Source organism: Dipodomys ordii, unplaced genomic scaffold (genome assembly GCF_000151885.1).
Source record: "Dipodomys ordii isolate 6190 unplaced genomic scaffold, Dord_2.0 Scaffold15, whole genome shotgun sequence".
Lineage (NCBI taxonomy): Eukaryota > Metazoa > Chordata > Mammalia > Rodentia > Heteromyidae > Dipodomys > Dipodomys ordii.
Window position 1 is genome coordinate 14,564,388 of NW_012267231.1, and position 24,556 is coordinate 14,588,943.

At 46.6% G+C, this 24,556-nt stretch overlaps 1 protein-coding gene across 8 annotated transcripts in view; it reads right to left on the minus strand.

Moving 5' to 3' along the window:
- The window catches only part of Parp6 (poly (ADP-ribose) polymerase family, member 6), a 33,212-nt gene that overhangs the window by 3,278 nt on the left and 5,378 nt on the right, over nucleotides 1-24,556 (minus strand). For 3 of the 8 annotated variants that reach the window (XM_013012148.1, XM_013012147.1, XM_013012149.1), the window contains 17 exons: nucleotides 24,326-24,403; nucleotides 22,801-22,895; nucleotides 22,325-22,385; nucleotides 21,994-22,084; nucleotides 20,831-20,897; nucleotides 18,716-18,865; nucleotides 16,814-17,024; nucleotides 15,206-15,259; nucleotides 13,672-13,767; nucleotides 12,816-12,908; nucleotides 11,752-11,877; nucleotides 10,475-10,540; nucleotides 9,090-9,157; nucleotides 7,196-7,244; nucleotides 6,828-6,940; nucleotides 6,166-6,238; nucleotides 5,408-5,477 (listed from right to left, as the gene is read on the minus strand). In XM_013012148.1, the coding sequence (XP_012867602.1) occupies nucleotides 5,408-5,477; nucleotides 6,166-6,238; nucleotides 6,828-6,940; nucleotides 7,196-7,244; nucleotides 9,090-9,157; nucleotides 10,475-10,540; nucleotides 11,752-11,877; nucleotides 12,816-12,908; nucleotides 13,672-13,767; nucleotides 15,206-15,259; nucleotides 16,814-17,024; nucleotides 18,716-18,865; nucleotides 20,831-20,897; nucleotides 21,994-22,084; nucleotides 22,325-22,385; nucleotides 22,801-22,895; nucleotides 24,326-24,403 (1,561 nt within the window). The remainder of the gene's footprint in view (nucleotides 1-5,407; nucleotides 5,478-6,165; nucleotides 6,239-6,827; nucleotides 6,941-7,195; nucleotides 7,245-9,089; nucleotides 9,158-10,474; nucleotides 10,541-11,751; nucleotides 11,878-12,815; nucleotides 12,909-13,671; nucleotides 13,768-15,205; nucleotides 15,260-16,813; nucleotides 17,025-18,715; nucleotides 18,866-20,830; nucleotides 20,898-21,993; nucleotides 22,085-22,324; nucleotides 22,386-22,800; nucleotides 22,896-24,325; nucleotides 24,404-24,556) is intronic. The other 5 variants (XM_013012152.1, XM_013012151.1, XM_013012150.1 and 2 more) reach the window with 5 other exon arrangements.

The following is a 24,556-nucleotide window of genomic DNA, read 5'->3' on the forward strand; positions in this document are numbered from 1 at the left end:
ACACACACACACACACACACACACACACACACACACACACACACACACACACGAACTGAGGATTTTCCTACCCTGGTTGACTTCCAACCACAATTCTATGGATCTCAGAAGTAACTGTAGCTGAGCCACTAGTGCCTGGCTACAATTTTCTATTGCTACTAGCTCCATACTGCTTCCATCCCGGCAATCCGGACAGCCCTGGTGTAGTCGTGGGTGACATCTATTGGAAGTACATTCTGCACTCACCACCTGTACCTCCCCATGCTCCCACACTGAGGCTCCAGGACAGACGCACAGCCTGAACTAAAGGGAGGACAAGGGGGAGTCTCAGCTTCAATGCCAACTCCCTCAGTGCAGTCTGCACCAAACATTACAACCTTCTCAGACTAGATATCTCACGATTCTGAGAGCAAGTTCCCTCGGGTTCTACTCCAGGGAGCAGATGGGGGATAAGAAAAAATAATCTGACTCTGGGGGTGGGAAGTAGGGAAACACTTAAGACAGAACAGAGTCTTGTCCTAGGGCAATCCTGTTTCACTGTCTAATCTGTACTGACCCAATGTCACTCTGTCCCTTTCCTGGGACCACACCCTGAGAACATGGCAGCTAGAATAATCTCTACACGCTTCCTATCTACAGACAAGTCCCTAAACAGGGCTAAACAGATGGAATCCACCAACTCCTTTCTCATTCTCCTTCATTTCAACTGGCACATTTTGGCCAAGTCATCAGAGCATCCATTGGGCAAATGGATGTTTGCTATTTGTACTAGTCTCCACCGCCAAGGAAGAACACACAGAGGACTGGGGCAGAATGGAAGAAAATATACTGACAGATGGCCAGATGCCAGTGTAACTACAGAAGTGGGACATTTACACACATTCCTTCCAAAGATATGCACATTTCAATCTAACCCGGGGGACCTCAGACTGTGGTTCATTCAAAGCCTCCTCTGCCAGCCCATAGTGAGAGCACCAGCCTAGATGTCAGGAGACGTGGGTTCCAGTTATGGCTCTGCTCCTCAGAGCTGGACCTTGAAGAGGCAATGTAGCCTGCTGTCAATCAGCTTCTTATCTGTAAAGTAATAAGGAACTGGGCTACATGATCTAATGTGGATAATAAAAGTTCTATGGAATTTCTGATCTGGGTTATGCCTGTTTGAAAAGGGAAGAGGGTTCATTTGAGGTGTTTATGGCATCAGTGAAGTATTGAGGGAAGACAAGATACTAAAGGTATCCAGGCACTTAATGGTCAACAAGACTGCTGGGGGAAGAGGGGAGGAGAGAGAGGGAATGGTGGAGGAACACAGAATGGATGAACATGTGGCTATTAAAAGCCACAGGAATCCCCACACTGGGAAACAGAGCTGAATCATAGAAATGTTGGGACAAGGATGAGGAACATGACAGATAAGCCCAGGGAAGTACCTCAGCCCCCTCCACTTTGACCGGAAGCACAGAGTATGACTGATTCATTCACACATTCAATAAACATGGATTGGCCAACTTCCTGTGAGTCAATCATGTTGATTTAATAACATATTACTTTTCTATTTGTCGATCATGGGGCTTGAACTCTGGGCGCTGTCCCTCAGCTCTTCAGCTCAAGACGGGCACTCTACCACTTGAACCACAGTGACACTTCTGGTTTTCTGGAGGTTAATTGGAGATAAGAGTCTCATGGACTTTCCTGCCCGGGTTGGCAGTGCACCTCAATCCTCAGATCTCTCAGCCTTCTGAGTACCAAGGATTATGGGTATGAGTCATTGGCACCCAGCAGGTTATTAGTTTTGGTTTTGGTTGGTTGTCTGGGCTTGAACTCTAGGCCAGGGTGGTGTCCCTCAGCTCTTCAGCTCAAGACTAGTGTTCTGCCAGGCGCTGGTGGCTCACACCTGAATCCTAGCTACTCAGGGGGCTGAGATCTGAGGATCACGGTTCAAAGCTAGCCCAGGCAGGTAGGTCCATGAGACTCTTATCTCCAATAAACCACTCAGAAAACCGAAAGTGGTGCTGTGGCTCAAGCGGTAGAGTGCAAGCCTTGAGATGAAGAGCTGAGGGACAGTGCCCAGGCCCAGAGTTCAAGCCCCATGACCTACCAAAAAAAAAAAAAAAGCACAGTGCCATTTCCAGTTTTCTGGTGGTTTATTTGAGATAAGAGTTTCACAGACTTTCCTGCCTAGGCTGGCTTTGAACCACGATCCTCAGATCTCAGCATCCAGAGTAGCAAGGATTATAGGCTTGAACCACCAGCACCCGGCAGGCAGGTTATTACTTTTTTTTTTTTTTTGTCGGTCATGGGGGTTGAACTTTGGGGCTTGGGCCCTGTCCCTGGGCTCTTCAGCTCAAGGCGAGCGCTCTACCACTTGAGCCACAGCGCCACTTCTGGTTTTCTAGTGGTTTATTGGAGATGAGTCTCACAGACTTTCCTGCCCTGGCTGGCTTTGACCTGTGATCCTCAGATCTCAGCCTCCTGAGTAGCTAGGATTGCAGGCATGAGACACTGGTGCCCGGCTAGGTTATTACTTTTTAAAAGAAAAATTCCTAGAGACCCAATCTAAGAACTACAAGTCAGAGGGCCCTCGAAGAGCACTGCTATCCTGAAATTTGGGTTCCTATTATTTTTCAGTGCCAGGAACTGAGAGCCTCATGCATGCTAGGCAAGGCTCTGCTCAGAGTTACTATTTTGACTGTTTTCCTTTTTTAACAGTTTTTTTTTTTTTTGAGTCCGGTCGTGGGGCCTGAACTCTGGGCCTGGGCGCTGCCCCTCAGCTCTTCAGCTCAAGGCTAGCACTCTACCCCATGAGCCACAGCGCCACTTCTGGCTTTTTTCTTTTTGCTTATGTGGTGCTGAGGAATCAAACCCAGGGCCTCATGCATGCAAGGCAAGCACTCTACCACTGAGCCACCTTCCCAGCCCCACTGTTTTCCTTTTTTGTGCTGGTGCTGGAGCTTGAACTCAGGCGCTGTCCCTGAGCTTTTTTGCTCATGGCTAGTGTTCTACCACTTGAATCAGAGCTCTACTTCTGGTTTTTCATTATTATAATTAAGAGTTAAGAGTCTCATTGACTTTAGTGCCTGGGCAGGCTGCAAAACACAATTCTCAGATCTTAGCCTCTGAGTAGCTAGAATTATGGGTGAGAGCATCCAGCTTACAGTCAGTATTCCTAGGGTTTGTCTATGTTATTGCAGCATGCCACTGATGTCATTCTCACTGATGAAATCCGTCGCTCGACTACCTCAACTGTATTATGCAGTAGTGTGTTGAGGCGTGCCTGAGCTGTTTCCAGTGCTGCTGCAGTAAGCATTCCTACACATGCCCATGCTGGTGCACTGGCAGGGAGAGCAACACCAGGCCTGCAGTGAGCATGGCCACACACCTGGGCTGGGACACTGGTAGGGATGGCAACCCCAAGGCCGCAGCAATCAACTCTTCAGCTGCAGGAAGGCAATGATTTCAAACTGCTCTCCAAAATGATGTAACAAGTGACAGCCCCTTAGGCAACAAAGGAGATCCTGTAGACTAGTTATCTTAGGTACAATCTCAGGCACCCAGGCAGGAGGGACTCCTTTCTTTCCCTCCCTCCCTTCCTTTCTCCCTCCCTCTCTCTTGCTCTCTCTTTGTCAGTCATAGGGTTGAACTTGGGGCCTGGGCGCTGCTCAAGGCCACTTTGAGCCACAGCACCACTTCTGGTTTCTGATGGTTCACTGGAGATGAAGAGTCTCACAGACTTTCCTGCCAGATGGCTTTGAACTATGATCCTCAGATCTCAGCCTCCTGAGTAGCTACGATGACAAGTATGAGGCATTGGCCTCAGACTCTCAAGTGCTGGGATTATAGTGCACACCAAGCCCAACTAAAAGCAAATCATCTTTCTTAAAGTGTGTTTTGTTTGTTTTAATGAAGCTGAGGGTTAACCCCAGAGCCTCATCCACTGAGCTACATCTCTAGTCCTTTTCCCCCCCCTCAGGTGCTGGGGTTTTGAACTCAGGGCCTGGAAGGGCTAGGAAGGAAGCTTAGTGGTAGAGTGCTTGCCTAGCATGCATGAAGCCCTGGGTTCAATTCCTTAGTACCACATACACAGAAAAAGCCAGAAGTGACGTTATGGCTCAAGTGGTAGAATGCTAGCCTTGAGCAAAAGAAACTCAAGGACAGTGCTTGCTCAGCTGGCACTCTATCTCTTGAGCCATGCCTCTGACTTATTGCTAGATATTTTAGAGATGGGGTTTCATAGATTTTTTTGCCTGACCTGTTGTTGTTTTTGTTTTTTGTTTATGTTCATCCTGGGGCTTGAACTCAGGGCCTGGGCGCTGTCCCTAAGCTTCTTTTGCTCAAGCTAGCACTCTACCACTTGAGTCACAGCACCACTTCCAGCTTTTTCTCAGTAGTTTATTGGAACTAAGGGTTTCACAGGGACTTTGAACCGTAATCCTTAGATATCAGCTAGGATTACAGACAGGTGTAAGCCACGGCACCCAGCTGGCCTTATTTCTTGATCCTCCTGCCTGAGACTCTTAAAGATCTGGGATTGCAAGCATGTACTACCAATCACAGCTCACTAAGGATCCAGAACAATTAATTACTTTCATCAAGTAGACATGGAAGTACACGATGGTAATCCCTTACACCAAGACGGTGGTGACAAAGAACAAAAGCAGACAGAGGAGCATGGACATGAAGGCTGAAGAAGTCCACACCATATCCCTATATCCCTTTCCTGACACCCTCCCCAGTCAACTCAAAATCTTATTCTTGGTTCTTTTTTTTTTTCCCCCACCATTCCTGGGGCTTGAACTTAGGGCCTGGGCACTGTCCCTGAGCTTCTTTTGCTTAAAGCTAGCATTCTACCACATTGAGCCACAGCACCACTTCTGGATTTTTCTGTTTATGTGGTGCTGAGGAATCAAAACCAGGGCTTCATGCATGCTAGGCAAGCACTCTACCACTAAGCCACATTCTCAATGCCTTATTCTTGCTTATGACACAAAATGTTTCCTCTTGCATTTAATGGGACTTTGAAAATAGTGGAATGGTAGCGGAGGAAGTGTCTCTAGAAATGTAGGTGTATGCAAGAACCTGAGCCTGAGGTATTCCCAAGAGATATTCAGACAGACAGACAGACACACACACACACACACACACACACTCTGCAACTGCACAAAACACCTTGTCCTACTTCCCAGCTATTCCTTAAGCCATCCCTACCATGTATAAAACCACTTTTAAACAAGAACCTCCTAAAGAATCTACATTTGTCATGAGAGGAAGTAGAAGGTGACAACGTATCTATAACCGGGAGGGTGGACAGAGACCCAGTGCTCACGATGGGAGGGGACAGCACAGATCACGTGTTCACAAACGGATGCAATGTAAGCAGAGTCAGGGTGGTTGGACAGAGCACGTTTCTTACCTGAGTATCCAAAGGAAATACTGGAGATGGGGCTCAGGTAGATGCCTTTGCCATAGGCTGCTCCATGCAGCTTGCGGGGAAACACCAGGATGGACACATGAGCCTGGGTCCTCCCATGGCCATACATTAGGCATCGACAAGGCTTATCCAGTCCTCTGTCTCTCCATCTATCTACCTTCTACTCATTGACAGAGAGCTAGGTGCCTACTCTTGAAAAGCTGATTGGCTGAAAAGCAGACTGAGGTTAAACTGCTTATGAAATGCTACAGATTAATGCTCTGCTGAGCTGAAATGGGCTGAGGAAGAAAAGCCTCTCAGTCACTTGTTCAGCACCCATATTCTAGTCTGAGGCCTTGGTATATATGCAGTCACAAAACAGAGGAATTGCAGAAGAGGCAGCTAGGGAGAGTAACAACTATTCCTTGTCTCTCTCAGGGCAAAGAACAGTTCTGTTTCCAACTCCTGAAAAGGCAGTGAACCTGAAATGAGCAAGCTATCTATCTATCTATCTAGTGGGTTAATGCAACCCAGCAGCTACAATCAGTAATTCTGCCTCTCTGCATACAAGAGTCCTTCCTATCCCCTAAGCTTGAGTCTATAGCAGCCACATTCATTCTAGAAGTATAATTCCAATGTCCACCCGGGGAAGCTCCCAAACAAGAGAGGTGGGAGGAAACTGAGACAAAACCAGCCTCCCAAACGCAGCCTCCCCCACTGAGAGGGCAGGAGGAAGAGAGCAGAGAAGGGGCCAGCCTCACCTGCAGCTTGGTGTAGGATGCGTTCACCAGCCCATTGCGCAGGATTGAATGCCAGTTCTCAATGTGGGACCCACTGTAAGGCAGAGTAATAATCATGTCTCTTCCAGTACGAAGTTCCCCTCCTGCCGTCACCCACACAGACATCAAGATGGGCATGGGCACAGGCCGTGTGTGCATGTATGTGTGCGTGTGTGCGCACCTTCCATCTTCATTCCAGGCCTGTCCTCAGGAGATGGTCTAGGATTTGCCCTCATTTGTCCTATTCTCCTGTATTTCAAATTCAGCAAGTTCATCTCAAACTCAACAGACTCACTATTGAGCCCTAATGTAGCCAGCAGAAGACATCACAGTCTATCTTAAGAAAAGAGTACTAACACTCCTTCAAGTTAACCTTCAGGCCTTTTTCTCCTTCCTCGCACAATCAGACGTAAATTGTATGTTTCCCATTCTCCCAACCACACATTTTTACATTAAAATGTTGTTTCTCTTCTATGGCATCCCAGGCAGCTTGAGAAATGTGTCATACGCTTATGCCAGAACTCAACAGCAGGTAATAGAATATGTGCTGAGTACCTGATGGGCACTTATCCCATGAACTCATTCACCTCGAGCATGTGTCGTCCTCCCCTGCCCCCACTACCCCTCACTTCCCCACTCCTCACTGGAAGGCAAAGGTGCTGCCGTAGAGCTTCTTGGCGGTCCGGAACCGGGCCTCCTTGGCAGGAGGGCTGCTCAGCAGGAGGAACTGGTGTGAGGTGTGCATGAACTTCAGCTGCTGCCCAGGGTGGGGTGGGATCAGGAAAACAGAGCAGAAATGGAGATCAGGGAAGGAAGGGTTGGGGGGGTGGGAACAGGAACTAATCAGGCTTGCACTGACTCCAAAAAAAGGGAAGTATGCATGGGCCTAAAGTCTGTTAATGGGGAGAGCTAGGCAGATCCAGTATCAATGTGGTCAGATGACTTAGGACACTCCCCCTCCAACTGCCCCCCCCCCCACACACACACACTCATACTTGGCTCAATCACTTACCCTGCTGAGAGGTAGTTTGACAATGTGTGACCTGTTGCTGGAGATGATCCTGGGAAGAAACAGAGAAAAGCAGACAGGTTTGAGTAAGTGTGTGGTTAAATAACCTCCCCTGCTCCTGGAGAATGAGCAGATTCCTGGGCTGTCAATTTTGTGACACACCTGGGTCATGACTGAATATCACTCCTTTGAGTTTAGATGCTGGTGCATAAAATTTTTAGAGAAGCTTCTCATCAGATGAGAGTTACATAACAGGATAAAGGAGAGAAAGGTTGGGCGCTGGTAGCTCACACCTGTAATCCTAGCTACTCAGGAGGCTGAGATCTGAGGCTCACAGTTCAAAGCTAGCCTGGGAAGGAAAGTCCATGAGACTATTATCTCTAATTAACCACCAGAAAACTGGAAGTAGTGCTGTGGCTCAAGTGGTAGAGTGCTCACCTTGAGCTGAAGAGCTCAGGGACAGTGCCTAGTTCGAGTTCAAGCCCCATGACCAACACCCCTCCAAAAAAAAAAAAATGAGAGAAAGAACACGTATGAAGTAAGCTGCTACATCCAGAGAGAAAAGGATGGAACACAAAGACAAGGAGTCACCTGGGGAAGAGGATAGTGATAACCTGGGATTCAGACCTAGAACTGGGGCTCAGGAGCCACTGGGCCTGAGTGCAGAGGGAGCCAGGTTTTTAAGGATGGGGAGGAATAGCATGAACATTACTAACTGAGCTAAAGAATGAAGCAGAAGAAACTAGAATGAACTTCCTGAGGAGTCAGTGACAGGCGAGAACAGATATAAAACAGTAGGGCTGAGCAAGAGAGCACTGCCTCCCATGGTGGATGTGTGCCTCATCTGAACCCATGCCACAGTCCATGCCTGGTCATTGCTTGTGCCAAGAGGGGCAAAGCTATTGCACAAATCAGTACTGATGCCAAGGCTGAGGAGAAAGAGGGCAATAAGCCAGCAGGAAACAACAGCAAGGAAGAGAAGCATAGAAAGCTTGGCTGAAATAAACTACAAATTCCTGCGTGTGAGAGACACTGCAACCTATTTGGTAGTGACTGTAGTTAGCAACCATGTAACTGTACTTCTGAAAACTGCTGAGAGTAAATTTTAAGTGCCTCACCACAAGAAATAACTATATGAGGTAATGACATGCTAATTAACTCTAATGAGCCACTTCAGCTGCATCACATATTTCCAAATATCATGTTGTATGACATGTGCGGGTAATTTTCATTCAATAAAAAAAAAAAAAAAGCCAGGCCCTCGTGGCTCACGCCTGTCATCCTAGCTACTCAGGAGGCTGAGATCTGAGGATCGCAGTGCAAAGCCAGCCCAGGTAGGAAAGTCTGTGAGACTCTTATCTCTAATTAACCAACAGAAAACCAGAAGTGGCGCTGTGGCTCAAGTGTTAGAATGCTAGCCTTGAGCTGAAGAGCTCAGGGAAAGTGCCAGGCTGAGGTCAAGCCCCACAACTGGGGGGAAAAAAATTAAATAAGCCAGGCATTAGTGTTTCATCCTTTTAATGCTAATGACTCAGAAAGTTAGTCTGTGCAGAAAATCCATCTCCAATTAACCAGCAAAATGTTGGATGGAGACATAGCTCAAGTGATAAAGCAGGAGCCATGAGGGAAGAAAAAGAGTGAGAATGCAAGGTCCTGAATTCAAGCCCTAGTACAGTACAAAAAAAAACTTTCAGGAAACATAGTATGCTTAAAGAGAATTTGTCAGATAAATGTCAGTTTGTGAGCTCTCTGGAGGATCTCAGATCTGTCATGGCAAGGCATAGGATCAGCCATATCATCTATTATAAAGGATGTTAAAACTTGTTGCTGAGTGGTATAGGCTTTACATCCCATACGGTCCTCCTTCCCCACCCACCCCTGGAAGGCTGAGCCTTACCACTGTAGGAGAGGATGGGCGAGGGGGTCCAGCTTGTCCATCTGCTTCTTGATTTCCAAGTATGAGCCCTGAAAAACAATGGCTGTAAGATCACCTCTAGGAGAGGCGGAGCCCAAGCACTTTCCATAGACTAGTGGACCTAGGGCAGGTTAGCCACTGAGAGCCACTGAGAGCAACTGGAGGACAGAGCACACGGGGTTCCCACCCGCAAGGAGTCCCACACAAGTTGGAGACTCAGAAAAAAGTAAGAAAATAACCAAACAGCTTTATAAAACATGTAGACGGGTCTCTCTCTTTTTTTTTTGGTCCGTGTGGGGCTTGAACTCTAGGCCTGGGCGCTGTCCATGAGCTCTTCAGCTCAAGACAAGCACTCTACCACTTGAGCCACAGTGCCACTTCTGTGGTTAATTGGAGAAAAGAGTCTCATGGACTTTCCTGCCCGGGCTAGCACTCAGATCTCAGCCTCCTGAGTAGCTAGGATTACAGGTGTGAGCCACCGGCGCCCAACAGGTCTCTATCATTTTATGCAATTCCTATAGCCATAAAAAAGTTAATTGTAAATCAAAGAATAAAATCAGGGCTGGGAATGTGGCCTAGTAGTAATGCTTGCATGAAGCCTGGGGTTCGATCCCTCAGTACCATTTACACAGAAAAAGCCGGAAGTGGCGCTATGGCTCAAGTGGTCGAGTGCTAGCCCTGAGCTGAAAAGCTCAGGGCTAGCGCCCAAGCCCAGAGTTCAAGCCCCACAACCAACCAAAAAATAAAAAATAAAATAAAATGAAATCAGTGTCCCAGAAAGATTAGGGTAGGGAACCCTATGCTAAATGTTCACAGAGCAGAGTGCTTCTGACAAGTCAGTCAGCTCTCCCAGAGCACCTGCTGTATTCACATAAGATTTGCTGAGAAGAGACCTGCCTGAGTACAAATGAATGTTTACAAATGTGCAGTGCGGATGAGAGATGGGAAATCTGGTAAGAGACAGCAGTGAGGCAAAGGACTGTCACTGCTCCTTGTGGCTGCCCACCCCTGGAAAGACAGATAATATAGGTCCTGGGTCTGGTCTGGAGCCCTATCTCCAAGCCCCACACCTCACCCTCCCAACCTCTGGCACAAGTCTTCCCCTCACCTCTCTAATCCCTAAGCATTAGGGAAAAGCCCTTGGCATGAACTTGTGAATGAATCAGCAGCAGAGACAAAAGCTGCAAGTGACACTAAGTGCAGAGAGTAAATAGTGTGGAACTGAAAACCAGAGAACAATACCTGAGAAGGCCAGAGGGACCCCTAAAGAAACAAGCAGCTTATCTAAATTCTCAGCTCACCCCACCAACTGCAAGCAGAACAGGCAGCTCAGCAGGCAGGCAGGGGACACACAGGGGGCAGAATACCTGCGTCATCTCCCGGATGGACATCACGCTATCCAGAGCTTTCTGAAGCCGCTCATAATTCTTTTTCTGTGAAGTATTAATGGAAGAGAAGAACCAGATGAAGAAGAATAAAGGAGAGAGGATGCCGTAATTAAAGGGAGGGTCAGATGCCCAAAGGCCTAGGCTCAAGGAAAGGGTGCTTTCCTGAAAGAACACAGGTGTGAAACCAGCCAGTTCTGGAATTCTGAGATGGTCTGAGTTCTCAAGTGGCAGCTGGAACTGACAGGGCAAGCTCATGTCTTACTTGCTTGCCACTGATCATCACTTTTTTTTTTGGGGGGGGGGGTGTAGTCTGGGAATGAAACCCAGGGCTTTGTACATTAGGTAAGAGTTCTATTACCAAGCTATACTCTAGCCCATTTACAAATAAAAACAACAAGATTAAGCCCACTCTCACAGAGGCGTTCCGATGATTAAATATCCTGTTAACATGTGAAGAGTGCAGAAGAGTACTTGATACACTGACTACATGCAATGGCAGACTTTAGGAGTCAATTTGACTGGGCCATTGGTTACCTAGCCCTTTGGTCAAATGTGATTTCTGAGTTTGTTTATGACATGGGTGTTTTAGGGCTCAGATTAACACGGCAATGAGCAGATCAAGTAAAGTGGATTGTCCTCCTTATGTGTAAGGGTTTCATCTGTTAACTGAAGATGTCCCAACTGCCTCTCAAGGAAAGCGTTTTCCTCCTGAGTTACAGCACCAATGAACTACAAAACTGGGTTTTCTTGGGTCTTGAGCCTGCTGCCTCTCAGACTGGAACTTACACCAGTCCTGGTTCTCAGGTCTCTGGACTAGAACTTGAGACACAAGTTCTCCAGGGCCTCCAGCCTGCTGACCACTGGAATTTAAACCTCATTCATTCATGTATGTAACACATTCCTCTCGTCCTAGGGAACTGGAGGAGGGTATTTACAGGTTACCTATGCTACCTTTAACAGGATTAGCCAAGTGAGGTTAGGAGGCCAAGTGGCTTCCCTAGTGCATTCAATGAGGAGGCCTCAGACCCTCAGAGGGAATCCAGGCTTCTCTGCTTCCACCCATCATGATGGAACTAATATTAACTTCCTCCCTGACTTCTGACAAACCCAGCTATTCCTTCCCTGAAACAGCTACATCCTAGGATGCAAGAGTTCACAGGAAACAAGTCTTCCATTTCGTCTGTCCCTTATTCCCATTCTCCCCCTGTTTCTCACTATTTGCTTCTTAGCCCTAATGCTCTTCCTGAGCATCATACCTTAGGGTTAAAGGCCAGAGTCTTGGGGTCCGTGGGGTCCACCACAGAGGGGTAAGGCTCAAAGATGATGCTTTTTCTAGGAGACTCTAAAGCTGCCCTACACATGGCCACCAGCAGATCCACCACCTGAGAGGGAAGGAAAGGGGGAGCGAAACTAAATGATGCTTCTGTGAGCCACACAGTATTCAGCATTTCTGCCTGCTGTTTTTCTGTTTGTTTTTTTTTTGTCGGTCTTGGTGCTTGAACTCTGGGCCTGGGCGCTGTCCTTGTGCTCTTCAGCTCAAGGCCAGTGCCCTGCCACTTGAGCCACAGCGCCACTTCCAGTTTCCTGGTGGTTAATTGGAGATCAGAATCTAATAGACTTTCCTACCTAGGCTGCCTTTGAACTATGATCCTCAGATCTCAGCCTCCTGAGTAGCTAGGATTACAGGTGTGAGTCACCGGTGCCCAGCTGTTTTTCATTTTTTAAGAAATGTGCTCATGACTTAGAAATTAGAAAATGTAATATAAAACTTTGGGTGATAGCCAAATGGTTAAAGAAACAGTTAAATATAATCCTCATATGCACAAACAAATCTCATTTCCTCACCGATTAAATTTGATGAAGAGCATAAATTTGGGAGTTTATTTAAAAATTATATTCACTAGTTGTACAAAGGGGTTACTACTATATTATAGTTAAGTTTGATGGCATTTTTGCTATGGAAATAATTTTCTTTCAAATTACCTCTTCCCTCCCTCCCTTGATAGGGATTGTACCTCATGGGCTTAAGCAAACCTCCTGTCCCAGTCTCTCAAGCAGCTCGACCACAGGGATGTGGCACTATGCCCAGCTATGCACTTGCTTTTCAATATAACTACATGCAACAATGTCATAGCCATATTCACTGTATTTTCACTGGAAGGACATACTCTAAGTTCTGTCCCTGGGATTGTATCTGGGTTTTGTCTTATAAACTATGCTTTAGTGAACATCCTTACACATGAAAGCATTCTGGAGGCTGAATTCCAAGGTATGAAAGGGCTGGATCCCAGTTCCCCAGCTGCTCATCCCTCTCCCCTACCTCAGCGCCTGTCGCCACCTCCTCTGCAGCTCCAGACATGACGCCCAGTGTGTAGAAGGAAAAGACACACAGCTCACGAGTACAGACAGCTGGCTGCAATGACATATTAAACAGGTGGCTGGGGTGTGGGGTGTGCCTTAGACAACTCTAGTCTACAGAAGGAATTTGGGGCCCTTTGCATCAAGAAAAAACTAAATAGGCAAAGCTTTAATTAGAATGCCTTACTGGTAAGCTTGAGTTATACTAACTTTTCAGACTTCAATGACCTTTTAGGTAGTCCTGTTCTCTCTTCTGACTTTCTGAAGCAATGCTCCTATCTCTTCTATATGCTCACTATACATGGCACTTTGTTTTTGGTGTTATTTTGCCAGTCCTAGAGCTTGGACTCAGGGCCTGAGCACTGTCCCTGAGCACTATCCCTTCCAGCTCAAGACTAGCACTCTACCACTTGAGCCACAGCCCCACTTCCGGTCTTTTCTGTTTATGTGGTACTGAGAAATCGAACCCAGGACTTCATGCATGCTAGGCAAGCACTCTACCAGTAAGCTACAACTCCAGCCTTACACGGCACTTTATAGCAAAGCTCTATCTGCCCACCTAGACATGGGAGTATCTCAGAGCGATAACATCATCAGTCACGGGGTAAATCCCTGATCTGCTCTAAATGTTAAGTGAGGACCATGTCCTCATGTCCACAGTGATCCAACCAGCATGACTGAGAATTGTTTTCTGAGGGAAACAATGATTTCTGCAGTCCTGGGAATAGGAACAAAATTCACCCTTTACCATGGGACCAGGAAAGGAGGACAGCTGAAGTGGAAGACCTGGGGCAAGAGTGTGGTCAGTGGGCCTCTACCTTGAGCATGGACCCGTTCTGAAAGACATGCTGCTCGTCACACACCACACAGTACTCGTTCAGTGTCGGGATCCTCTGCTCGGCATACTTCATGATCTGGGGTGAGAACAGACTGTGTCTTTTGGGAGTAAGGCACAGACAGAGGAACAGAGGAGCTTTTCTTATTGTTGAGATGCAGGAAATAACTTAAGCTTCTTCTTCACATTTTCTCCTTCCTTCCAACTCTTTACAAAAGGCAGGATCTATTCTTGGGCCCTGTGTTTCAACTTATTAGCTGACTTAAGCGCTAAGTCCATATAGTACTATAAAAAATAAGAGCAGGCATAGCTTTGGATTTACTAGTCCTGGGCCAATACCTTATCTCTTCTAAACGCAACTTAGCAGCGAATATAATGGGCTAAGTCAGTCAACTTGAGCCATGGTCTCCTCATTTATAACGTAACTTCATAGCCATTTTGCAAGAAATAAGATTATACCCCTACCAGTGTGCCCATGGCTCACACCTGTAACCCTAGCTACTCAGGAGGCTGAAATCTGAGGATCTTAGTTCAAAACTAGTCTGGGTAGAAAAGTCTGTGACACTCTTATCTCTAATTAACCACTCAAAAACTGGAAGTGACACTGTGGCTCAAAGTGGTTGAACAATAGCCTGAGCATAAGAGCTCAGGGACAGTGCCCAGGCCCTCAGTTCAAGTCCTACAACCCATAACAACAAAAAATGTCCTTGAACATGGTCTATAAACAACAACAGGTGCTAATCAAACTCTTAACCACAGTTGTGGTAATTACAGACTGTCCTACTTTAGTTCAGATCAGATGGCAAGGGGCCTGAGAAACAGTTTCAACTACACTGAATAATGAGCCAGCAGATTGGTCAAAAACAGGCACTTCTGTGCTGGGAAGATGGCGCTGAAGCAAAGATCCTGCACCATTCTCCTAGACTACTGATCTTATCTTTGTCTCACTTTCATTTTTTTGGGGTATAAATCTGGTAGTTGGCCCATTAACAGGGCATGCAAGTTTTGTTCAGTAATGCAGACCTATTGAGTACCTACTAGACACCGGGTCTGTGAAAGGTCTTCTTGGCATTCAGTAACACAGACTAAGATTATAGGCATGATCACCAGTGCCTGGCTTCTAGCATACTTCTTTTTTTTTTTTTTTTTTGGGGGGGGGGCACAGTTGTAGAGCCTGAACTCTGGGCCTGGGCGCTGTCTCTCAGCTCTTCAGCTCAAGGCTAGTGCTCTACCACTTGAGCCACAGCGCCACTTCCGGCTTTTTTGTTTTTGCTTATGTGGTGCTGAGGAATCGAACCCAGGGCCTCAGGCATGCAAGGCGCGCGCTCTACCAATGAGCCATCTTCCCAGCTCCTCTAGCATACTTCTTGAGGATGGGCATTGTGCCCTTTCTTGCCACTACCCATTCAACACAATATAAATCTGAGAGCAAAACAACTCAGGAAATACTGAACCAACTGAGGAACCAAGAAGCCTTGGACCATATGGTCAGACAGCAGGGAGCCGAGCTTGATTACCTGAACCAGGAACCCGAACTCCAGAGTGGGGATGTTCTTGCAGTGACCACTGACCTGGAGAAAGAACAAGAGAGATCCTATGAGCTTCTAGGACAGACCCTGCACATACCTCAGCCATGCCCATCACCCAGCATTCTCCTAGCTAAGCCTTCACTTAGACTAGCCTAGAAGATCTCAAAGCTGGGAGATCATCTTTAGACATTTTTGCCAAAGGCTCTGGAAGAGTGTTTGTCTCTTACTAACCTTCTTCAAAGTAGATGGAATAAGCTGGGCACTGGTAACTCACACGTATAATGCTAGCTATTCAGGAGGTGGGGATCTGAGAACTAAGGTTCAAAACAGGCCAGGCAGCCAGGCACTGGTGGCTTACACCTGTAATCCTAGCTATTCTAGGAAGCTAAGAGCTGAGGATGGCAGTTCAAAGTCAGCCCGGGCAGGAAAGTCTGTGAAACTTTTTTTTTGGGGGATCCAATCATGGACCTGAACTCTGGGCCTGGGCGCTGTCCCTCAGCTCTTCAGCTCAAGGCTAGCACTCTACCACTTGAGCCACAGCGCCACTTCCGGCCTTTTCTTTTTGCTTATGTGGTGCTGAGGAATCGAACCCAGGGCCTCAGGCATGCAAGGCAAGCACTCTACCACTGAGCCACCTTCCCAGTTCCTCTGTGAAACTTTTTTTTTTTAATTTAATTTTATTTTATTTGTGAACATACTGTACAGAGGGGTTACAATTACATGGGCAGGATAATGCGTACATTTCTTACCAAGCATTGCAGCCTCCTCCCTCTGTGAAACTTTTATCTCCAATTAACCATCAGAAAACCAGAAGTGGCTCTGTGGTTCAAGTGGTAGAGTCCTTGCCTTGAGCTGAAGAGTTCAGGGACAACACTCAGGCCCAGAGTTCAAGGCCTATGACTGACCCAAAAAAACAGGCAGGAAGACTAATCAAGAGATTCTTATCTCCAATCAACCAGTAAAAAACCAAAGGTAAAAGTAGTTCAAGTCACCGGGCAGGCGCTGGTGGCTCACGCCTGTAATCCTAGCTACTCAGGAGACTGAGATCTGAGGATCGCGGTTCAAAGCCAGGCCGGGCAGGAGAGACCGTGAGACTCCTATCTCCAATAAACCACCAAAAAACCGGAAGTGGTGCTGTGGTTCAAGTGGTAGAGCAGGTCAAGAGTTCAAGCCCCAAGACCAACCAAAAAAAAAAGTAGTTCAAGTGGTAGGTCTGGAGTTGCTATACTGACATGTGCATGTGTATGTACACACACACACACGTACACACACACACACACACACACACACACACACACACACACACACACACAGTAGATGGAATTAGCATAGCAGCTGATTACCAAGCACTAAGCACACCTAATAAAATCATGCATGACTCTTTCAGACACCATCTCTACTTCATGATCCACTACCATACAAACCCATGACATAGTTTAGATAGAATTTCTAGCTATTTAAAAATATATTACATGCTACCCAGGCATAGTATATGCTCAGGTTTCACCTTAGTTGTCTGGACAACCACCCCCACCATCTCCCACATCTCCACCTCCACCCTCCAAATACCCATCAAGCCCTCCACAGCCCATGTACCAAAGGAGAGGTCCGTGCTGGGGGAGGGAGGCCCACGTGCTGGGGGCACAGGAGACCTGCCTGGGGGCTGGGAGGGTAGCCAAACACCTCTACTTTGGGGTTCTTCATGGTGCAGGAGATGGAACGGTTCATGAGGCGCCCCACTCGAAGCTCTGGTACACCCAGTTTGCCTTTCAGCATGGAGTCCTGTATGATAGGGAAACTGGGCGACCTGGAGGAAAACAGGACAAAAGGAACTGAGAAAGCTGAGGATTCACTCTGCACTCTAAAAGGGGACAAGAGTCAAGAAAGCCCAAGAACTTAAGCCGAAGACAAACTCACATCTCAAGAATGTTTTATGGATCTTAAACACTGTCAAGACAATGTAGGTTACACAATTGTCATCCTGTTCTTCAGATGGGGGCATGGGGTCGGGAGGCCTGAGCCTGGGCTATCATGGCATTCAGGGCAGGCACAAGACACCTTGGGGGGGGGATGCCTCTGTCACTAACCCATTTTGTGAGAGAGAAGTATTAAGCACTAAACAGAACACTAGACAAGTAGTTGACTGCTAAAGAGTCTAATGTCCAATAACTGTCAGCAAACTACATACCTGGATTTATGCATTCCTTTGGGGAGTTCAGAAGGTGCTAGGGACTAAAAATATAAACCTGGAGCCAGACAGCGTGGTTCTTGCCTATAGTCCTAGCCACTGAAGAAGAGGAAAATGAGACTCATGGTTCCAGACTAGCTAAGGCAAAAAGTTCATGAGACACCATTTCAACCAATAAAAAAGCTGAGCAAGGCTGGGTGCCGATGGCTCATGCTACTCAGGAGGCTGAGATCTGAGGATCCCAGTTTAAAGCCATCCTGGGCAGGAAAGTCCATGAGACTCTTATCTCCAATAAACCACTAGAAAACTAGAAATGGCACTGTGGCTCAAGTGGTAGAGCACTTGCCTTGAGCTGAAGAGCACAGGGACAGCACCCAAGTCCAGAGATCAAGTCCCACAACCGACAAAAAAAAAAAAAAAAAGGCTGAGCATGGTGATGTGTTCTGTCATCCGAGTATAATAGGTAGATTAAAGTCAAAGTGGGCCCAATCCATATTTAAGACCCTATTAAAAAAGTAAAAACAGGACAAAGGGCTTGAGGTATGGTGGTAATTAGTAGATTGCCTACTTAGCAAGAACTATGTATTAGGTCTTGAGTTCAAATCCCAGTTCTGTCAAAAAACAATTAAGCTGGGTGTCATGAGCTCATACCTATAATCTTAGCTACTCAGGAAGCTGAGATCTGAGGATTTCAGTTCAAAGCTAGCCCAGGTAGAAAAATCTTTGAGACTCTTATCTTACAAACTACTCAGAAAAAAATGAAAGTGGTGCTATGGATCAAGTGGTAGAGCATCAGTCTTGGGCACTCAGGGACAGCATCCAGGCCCTGAGTTCAAGCCCCAGAACCGGAAAAAAAATAAATTAAAAATTAAAAAAAAAAATATATATATATATATGTTTCTGACACCGAGGTTTGAAGTAAGGGCCTCCAATTTTCTAGGTAGTATTGTTCCACTTAAGCCCCACTCTCAGCCAACAGAGCCATATTTTTTTCCAGAACCTAGATAGTGAGGTGAAATGCATTAGAGCAAAAAAGGAGTTGGTGCCTGATTGCAAATTCTGCCTCTTTAAGATAGGGAATAAGGATGAAAGCAAAGAAAAAGTAGGAAGATCTGCAAACTTGCTTCAGAATATGTACCACTGTAGTTAACACGAAGGATGAGGCACACGCGAGTGGGTCAGGCAGGAGCAGATGGGTAAGGACACAAAGGAGACAGAACCATAAGATGTTGCTAGTAGTTACAGATACAGAATTTAGGACAAAGGTAAGAAATATTAATTTAGGTATTTAAGAAAGTGGGCGTACTTACTTGGGGATGGGTGAGAAGATGCTGAGGCCAGCTCGGAACTTCTTGATGGTACCACTTGCCTTGAACCAACTATGTCTCTTCTCCTGCTGGGTCTTCAAAAAGTCGTTGCTTAGATGTTTCCATTGTTGGGATGTGAACAGACCCAGGATTCTGAGGGATCAAAGAACAGAGCAGGTGGAGGCAAGACAGGGTACTCACCCATGATGGCAAAGCTGGTGGTGTTAGAGGAATGTTTAAAGACTCCTCAAAAGGACCCTAACACATGGAAGTAGATGACCCTAAAACTCCTCCTGCCCTCTTGAGGATAAACACTCTCTCCTAGTGTCTACCCTAATGGAAGATGAAGTCCCAAGAACTCAAAGGTGAACCCTCAAAGGCTATGGACCTGAAGACTTACTGTCAAGGATAACCACCGGGAGAGGGAAAGAGGCAGGACAGAGGTCAGTACCACCTTCTACCTTCTAATAGGGGAGTGAAAAAATCACATCCCCAAATTTGTGGTTTCCAACTCCCAGACTTGCCGGTCCTTTCACTCATCCTCCACTGGTTCTGTTTAGCAGTATTACTCTACTAGAAAAAATTCCCATCAGCTTCTTCACACTCCTACAGGATGTACAGCCAACCCGATTACCAACTCCATTTCTGGGTCTACCCTGACCTTGGTCCCTGAGTTCTGTGAAGACCAGGCAAGCCTTGTACTCAAGACTGCTCTATTTGAGCCATCAGTGCCCTCCCGGAATGCTGAGGACCCTGTCCCATCAGCCTCCTCTCCAGTCAGTCTTGCCCCAAAACTACAAATTACAGCTTTCCGTCATCTCAGTTCCACATCTGCCTCACACTCCTCCCCTCTACCTTCTCCTAAATTCCTCACCTCCTCCTTCGTGGTTCTCCTTTCCGGTCAGCCAATCACTTCTCAGCTCTCTGTATCCCAATTTCTCCCCTAAACACTCACCAAGTATTCTCTCCTTGCTGCTAAACCCAGCAGAAACTCCTAAGTCCTCTTCCTACTCCTCTCCCATGGCACATGACCCTCCTTGAAGTTCTCTTCCCTCATCTTCTGTGACACCACTTGCTTTCTAGTCTTCTCTGATCTGCCTAAAGTGTTTCTTATTCCTTGGCCTACCCCAGTAATTTTTCAGATAGTTTGAATGGGTGTTGGGTCTGATTCTATTTTCTTTTCAACCTATCATGCTCTGCACTCCAGCAATCTTGTATTCACTGATTATAATCTCTACCCACACATTGGTGCTTACCTTCCACTCTTACCTGTGAGTAGACAAACTGACATTTGGTGTACTGGGTATTCTCCACTTGCATATCCCAAAGTAATCCCTCTCTCTCTTTTGTTTTTGCGGGGGGGGGGAGGGGGGAGAGGGAGGAGTCACAGGGCTTGAACTCAGGGCCTGGGCACTGTCCCTGATGTCTTTTTGTTCAAAGCTAGCACTCTACCACTTTACCCTCAGCACCACTTTCAGTTTTCTGGTGGTTCACTGGAGATAAGAGTCTCAGGCATTTCCTGTCTGGGCTGGCTGCGATCCTCGGATCTCAGCCTCATGAACAGCTAGGATAACAGGTGTGCGCCACCCATGCCTGGCTACATGGATAACTTTCATCCATCGTTGAAAATCATGAATTATCCCCCTCTCATTCTCTCACCCATAGCCCGCCCCTGCCATGATCATCTCCCTCTTACTTTCTTGCTCACAGCCCTCTCCTGTCACCAGCATGAGTCATTCCTCCCTCGCTGTCCTTTCCAACCCTCCATTTTCATGGCTGCACTTGTATTGGACACTGTTTGCAATACAACTAAAGTAGAAAATATGCTGTATTTCTCTTTATGGGCAAATATTTAGCAGAAAATTCTCAGCACATTCAATAAACTAAAATGGTCTGAGTCTCTAGAGCCCCTTGAGGAAGCCATAAGAGAAAAAAAAAAAAATCTGATTGCAGGGCTGTACTGTCCTTTATATACCAAACAGTGATGGAGGCCATGGTAAACCTTTCCTCCTTCCCAGTATCTCAAATATTTTTCACAGAAATGAAAAGTTGTCTAGCATAGGTATCCATTATTCTCTCCCTCATTAGTCCACAACCAGAAAAGTTAACCATTCTTACTTTTTCAACTGAAGACCCAGACCAAATCCTTCCTTATTCGATGGCTGGAAAACCTCAATTGACGGTTCTGCAAAGAGAAGAAAAAAAGTCCTAGTAAGTACCTATCTCCATCCTCCTGAGTTCAGAGCCACAGTTCAGTGGGACAGCTTCCTTAGAGCCTAAAAAATCAGGTGCTCCAGACTACCCTCGGTATTAGAGATGCTCCAGACTACCCTCAGTATTAGAGATGTCTCAGACTACTTTACACAACACAGATGCTCCAGACTACCCTAGGTACTACAGATGCTCCAGACTACTCTAGATACTAGAGATGCTCCAAACTATTCTAGATACTAGAGATGCTCCAGACTACTTTAGGTACTACAGATACTCTAAACAGTTAACTGTGGGGACTGGGAATATGACTTAGTGGTAGAGTGTTTGCCTAGCATGCATGAAGCCCTGGGTTCGATTCCTCAGTATCACATACACAGAAAAGGCTGGAAGTGGTGCTATGGCTCAAGTGGTAAAGTAGTAGCCTTGGGCAAAAGCAGCTCATGGACAGTGCCCAGGCCCTGAGTGCAAGCCCCTGGGAAAGAAAGAAAGAGAGAGAAAGAAAGAGAAAAAGAAAGAGAAAGAAAGAAAGAGAAAGAGGAAGGGAAAGGGGAAAGGAAGGGAAGGGAAGGGGGCAAAGGGGGAAGGGAAGGGAGGAAGGGAGGAAGGGAAGAAGGGAGAAAGGGAGGAAGGGAGAAAGGGAGGAAGGAAGGAAGGGAGGAAGGGAGGAAGGGAGGAAAGGAGGAAGGAAGGAAGGAAGGAAGGAAGGAAGGAAGGAAGGAAGGAAGGAAGGAAGGGAAGGAAAGGAAAAGAAAAGCAAGCAAGCAGTAACTGTGGAAGGAGAAACTGCTGAGGCAGAGGATAGATTTTAGAAGCAATCTCATCAATTCCACATATCTTCATTAGGGAGTTGAGCAGAGGAGGAAGAAGAAATGCTATTTTGGAACTAGAGAAAGAATTTCCCTAACCACAAAGGCCTTTAAGGAATGGCCTAATAGTTGATTGGAGATAAAGTCACCAATGACAAGACACTGAAAAGCCACTCCAACGGCAACCTTTCCAGTTTTTCTCTACATCAGCTAATGTAGGAAGTACAGCACCCATTTGCCCAAGGTCACTACCGTCTTTACCTGGCCCATCAAGATACTGTGAGAGAGAAAACCGCAATCGTAACACAATGGGTTCTGTCCGGAGGACCTTCCAGGCTGTAGACACTTCCTCCTATGAGAAACAGGGAAACAGCTTGCAGTTTTCCACACAGAGGAATGGACGGCAAGTTTCCCACGTATGACATAGACATGCACATGACAGTACACACCACTGTCTGTTGATGGTCTAGGAAAGAGAGAGATGAAGAATATGTGCTCCAAATACAGCACTCAGGAACAAGACTCCTGGCCTACATGACAAAATCCACAAGTCCAGCTAGACATGGTGTTGGCAGGTGCTAGCACCACTTACATCGAGGAAGCTGACGTTGATGTGGAGGTCGATGTCCACGTCGTCGATAGTTCCATACTCTCTACAGAGACACAGGCAAGTACAAGTGAGGCTCATTAAGGGAGAAAGGAGGGAACAGAGACTGAGGTGGAGGGAGGGCTGAGCCTGGACAGGGAAGATGAAAGGATGGAAGGCTGTTCTCTTTATACAGTCTTATCTATACAGACTTAAACCATTTATATTATCAGGCCCCTCTCCAAGGAAGAAGCCCTTCTCACCTTAAATGTGAAATATTGGCCTATAAGGGGTTAGGACAAGAGGGAACTTCAAAGAAAAGTAGCCTTACTTCCCACACACAGCTTACACATTTCGAGCAACCTCTAGCATTAAGCTCATAGTTATTCCCTAACACACTATCAAAAGAAAAAAAAAAAACTTCTAGCCTTCAGCAACTCAGAAAGAAGTGGCTTGTTCCCCTGTCATTCCTGGAGTCCCACCTGATGGACACAGAGTTCTCACTGTAGATTTCCTTCACGGCTTCAATATCTGCATCAAGCTGTGGGTGTCGGTACAGGTCAGCTGCACAGCTACCCTGAAATAGCAGGAAGGGCAGAAAGAAATAAACAATGGGAGAGATGGAGAGATGAGAATAAAAAGAATAAGATACTAGGAGGAGAAAGAAAACAGCAGCTAGGAATGTAGCTTAGTGGTAGAGTGCTTGCCTATCATGCGTGAAGCCCTGGGTTCAATTCCTCAGTACCACATAAACACACAAAAAAGTGGAAGTGGCACTGTGACTCAAGTGGTAGAACACTAGCCTTGAGCAAAAGAAGCTGATGGACAGTGCCCAGGCCCTGAGTTCAAGCCCCAGGACTGGCAAAAAAAAAAAACCCCAAAACAGCAGCAATATGGGGTATGAAAACCACTTTCCATTGTACCTGGTGGTGGCACTTTTTCTCTCAGACCACAACCTACAAAACCTCAGAAAGATTCTATCTAAACAGCACTCTTGCCAGCCACCAATCTCTCAGGCCTATAATCCTAGCTACTGAGGAGGTTGAAATCTGAGGATCAAAATTCAGAACCAGCTGGGCGCCAGTGGCTCACACCTGTCATCCTAGCTACTCAGGAGGATGAGATCTGAGAATCACGGTTCAAAGCCAGCCTGGGCAGGAAAAGTCTGTGAGACTTTTGAAAACCGGACGTGGCCCTGTGGTTCAAGTGGTAGAGTGCTAGCTAGCCTTGAGCTGAAGAGCTGAGGGACAGCTCCCAGGCCCAGAGTTCAAGCCCCACGACCGACCAAAAAAAAAAGCTCAGCCGGGCACTGGTGGCTCACGCCTATAATCCTAATTACTCAGGAGGCTGAGATCTGAGGATCAAGGTTCAAAGCCAGCCCGGGCAGGAGAGACCGTGAGACTATCTCCAATAAACCACCAGAAAACCGGAAGTGGCACTGTAGCTCAAGTGGTAGAGCGCTCGCCTTGAGCTGAAGAGCTGAGGGACAGCACCCAGGTCCAGAGTTCAAGCCCCACGACAGACCAAAAAAAAAAAATTTTTTCAGAACCAGCCTAGAAAGCTAAATCTGCAAGACTCCTATCTCCAACTAACCTGTAAAAAGCTGAAAGTGGAGGTGTGGTTCAAGTGGCAGAATGTCAGCCATGAGCAAAAAAAGTCATATGACTACAGAAGACCAAGTTCAAGCTCAGGTTGTGCTTTAGAGAACAATGTGAGTGAGCAATGTCCCAGAGAGCACTCTTTTTAAGATTTGAAACAATCCTCACTGATAGTAGGAAACTCAGGAAGTAACAAGTGGGTAGCCTCCACTTACAAGGGATGCCGTTTACTCCAGGACAGGAGTAGTCCCAGGCAGGGACATGGACACGGAGTCAGCTGTGACAAGACCATAACTGGTCCACACCAATACAATCCCTCGTCTCAACTCTGCTCCAGAACAACTTCTTTGACTCATGAAATCTTGACTGTCCATCCCCCTACATTGAGCTTTGCAGGGTACAACCTCACCTGAACTCCATAGAGAAATTCCTCAGATTCATTGTCTCCTTCTGAGTCGTCATCATTCCAGAACTGGCCTTTGATGTCCTAGAGATGAGAAATGGACACATTCCTTGTCAGGGGTCCTGTTAGTCCATTTGGATCAGGTGAGGTGAGAAGATGGAAATGGATGCCCACAAGAAATGGAGAACACTTGCCTGAGTGGAAAAACTGAGGCCTTACTCTCTTTACACCTCACTT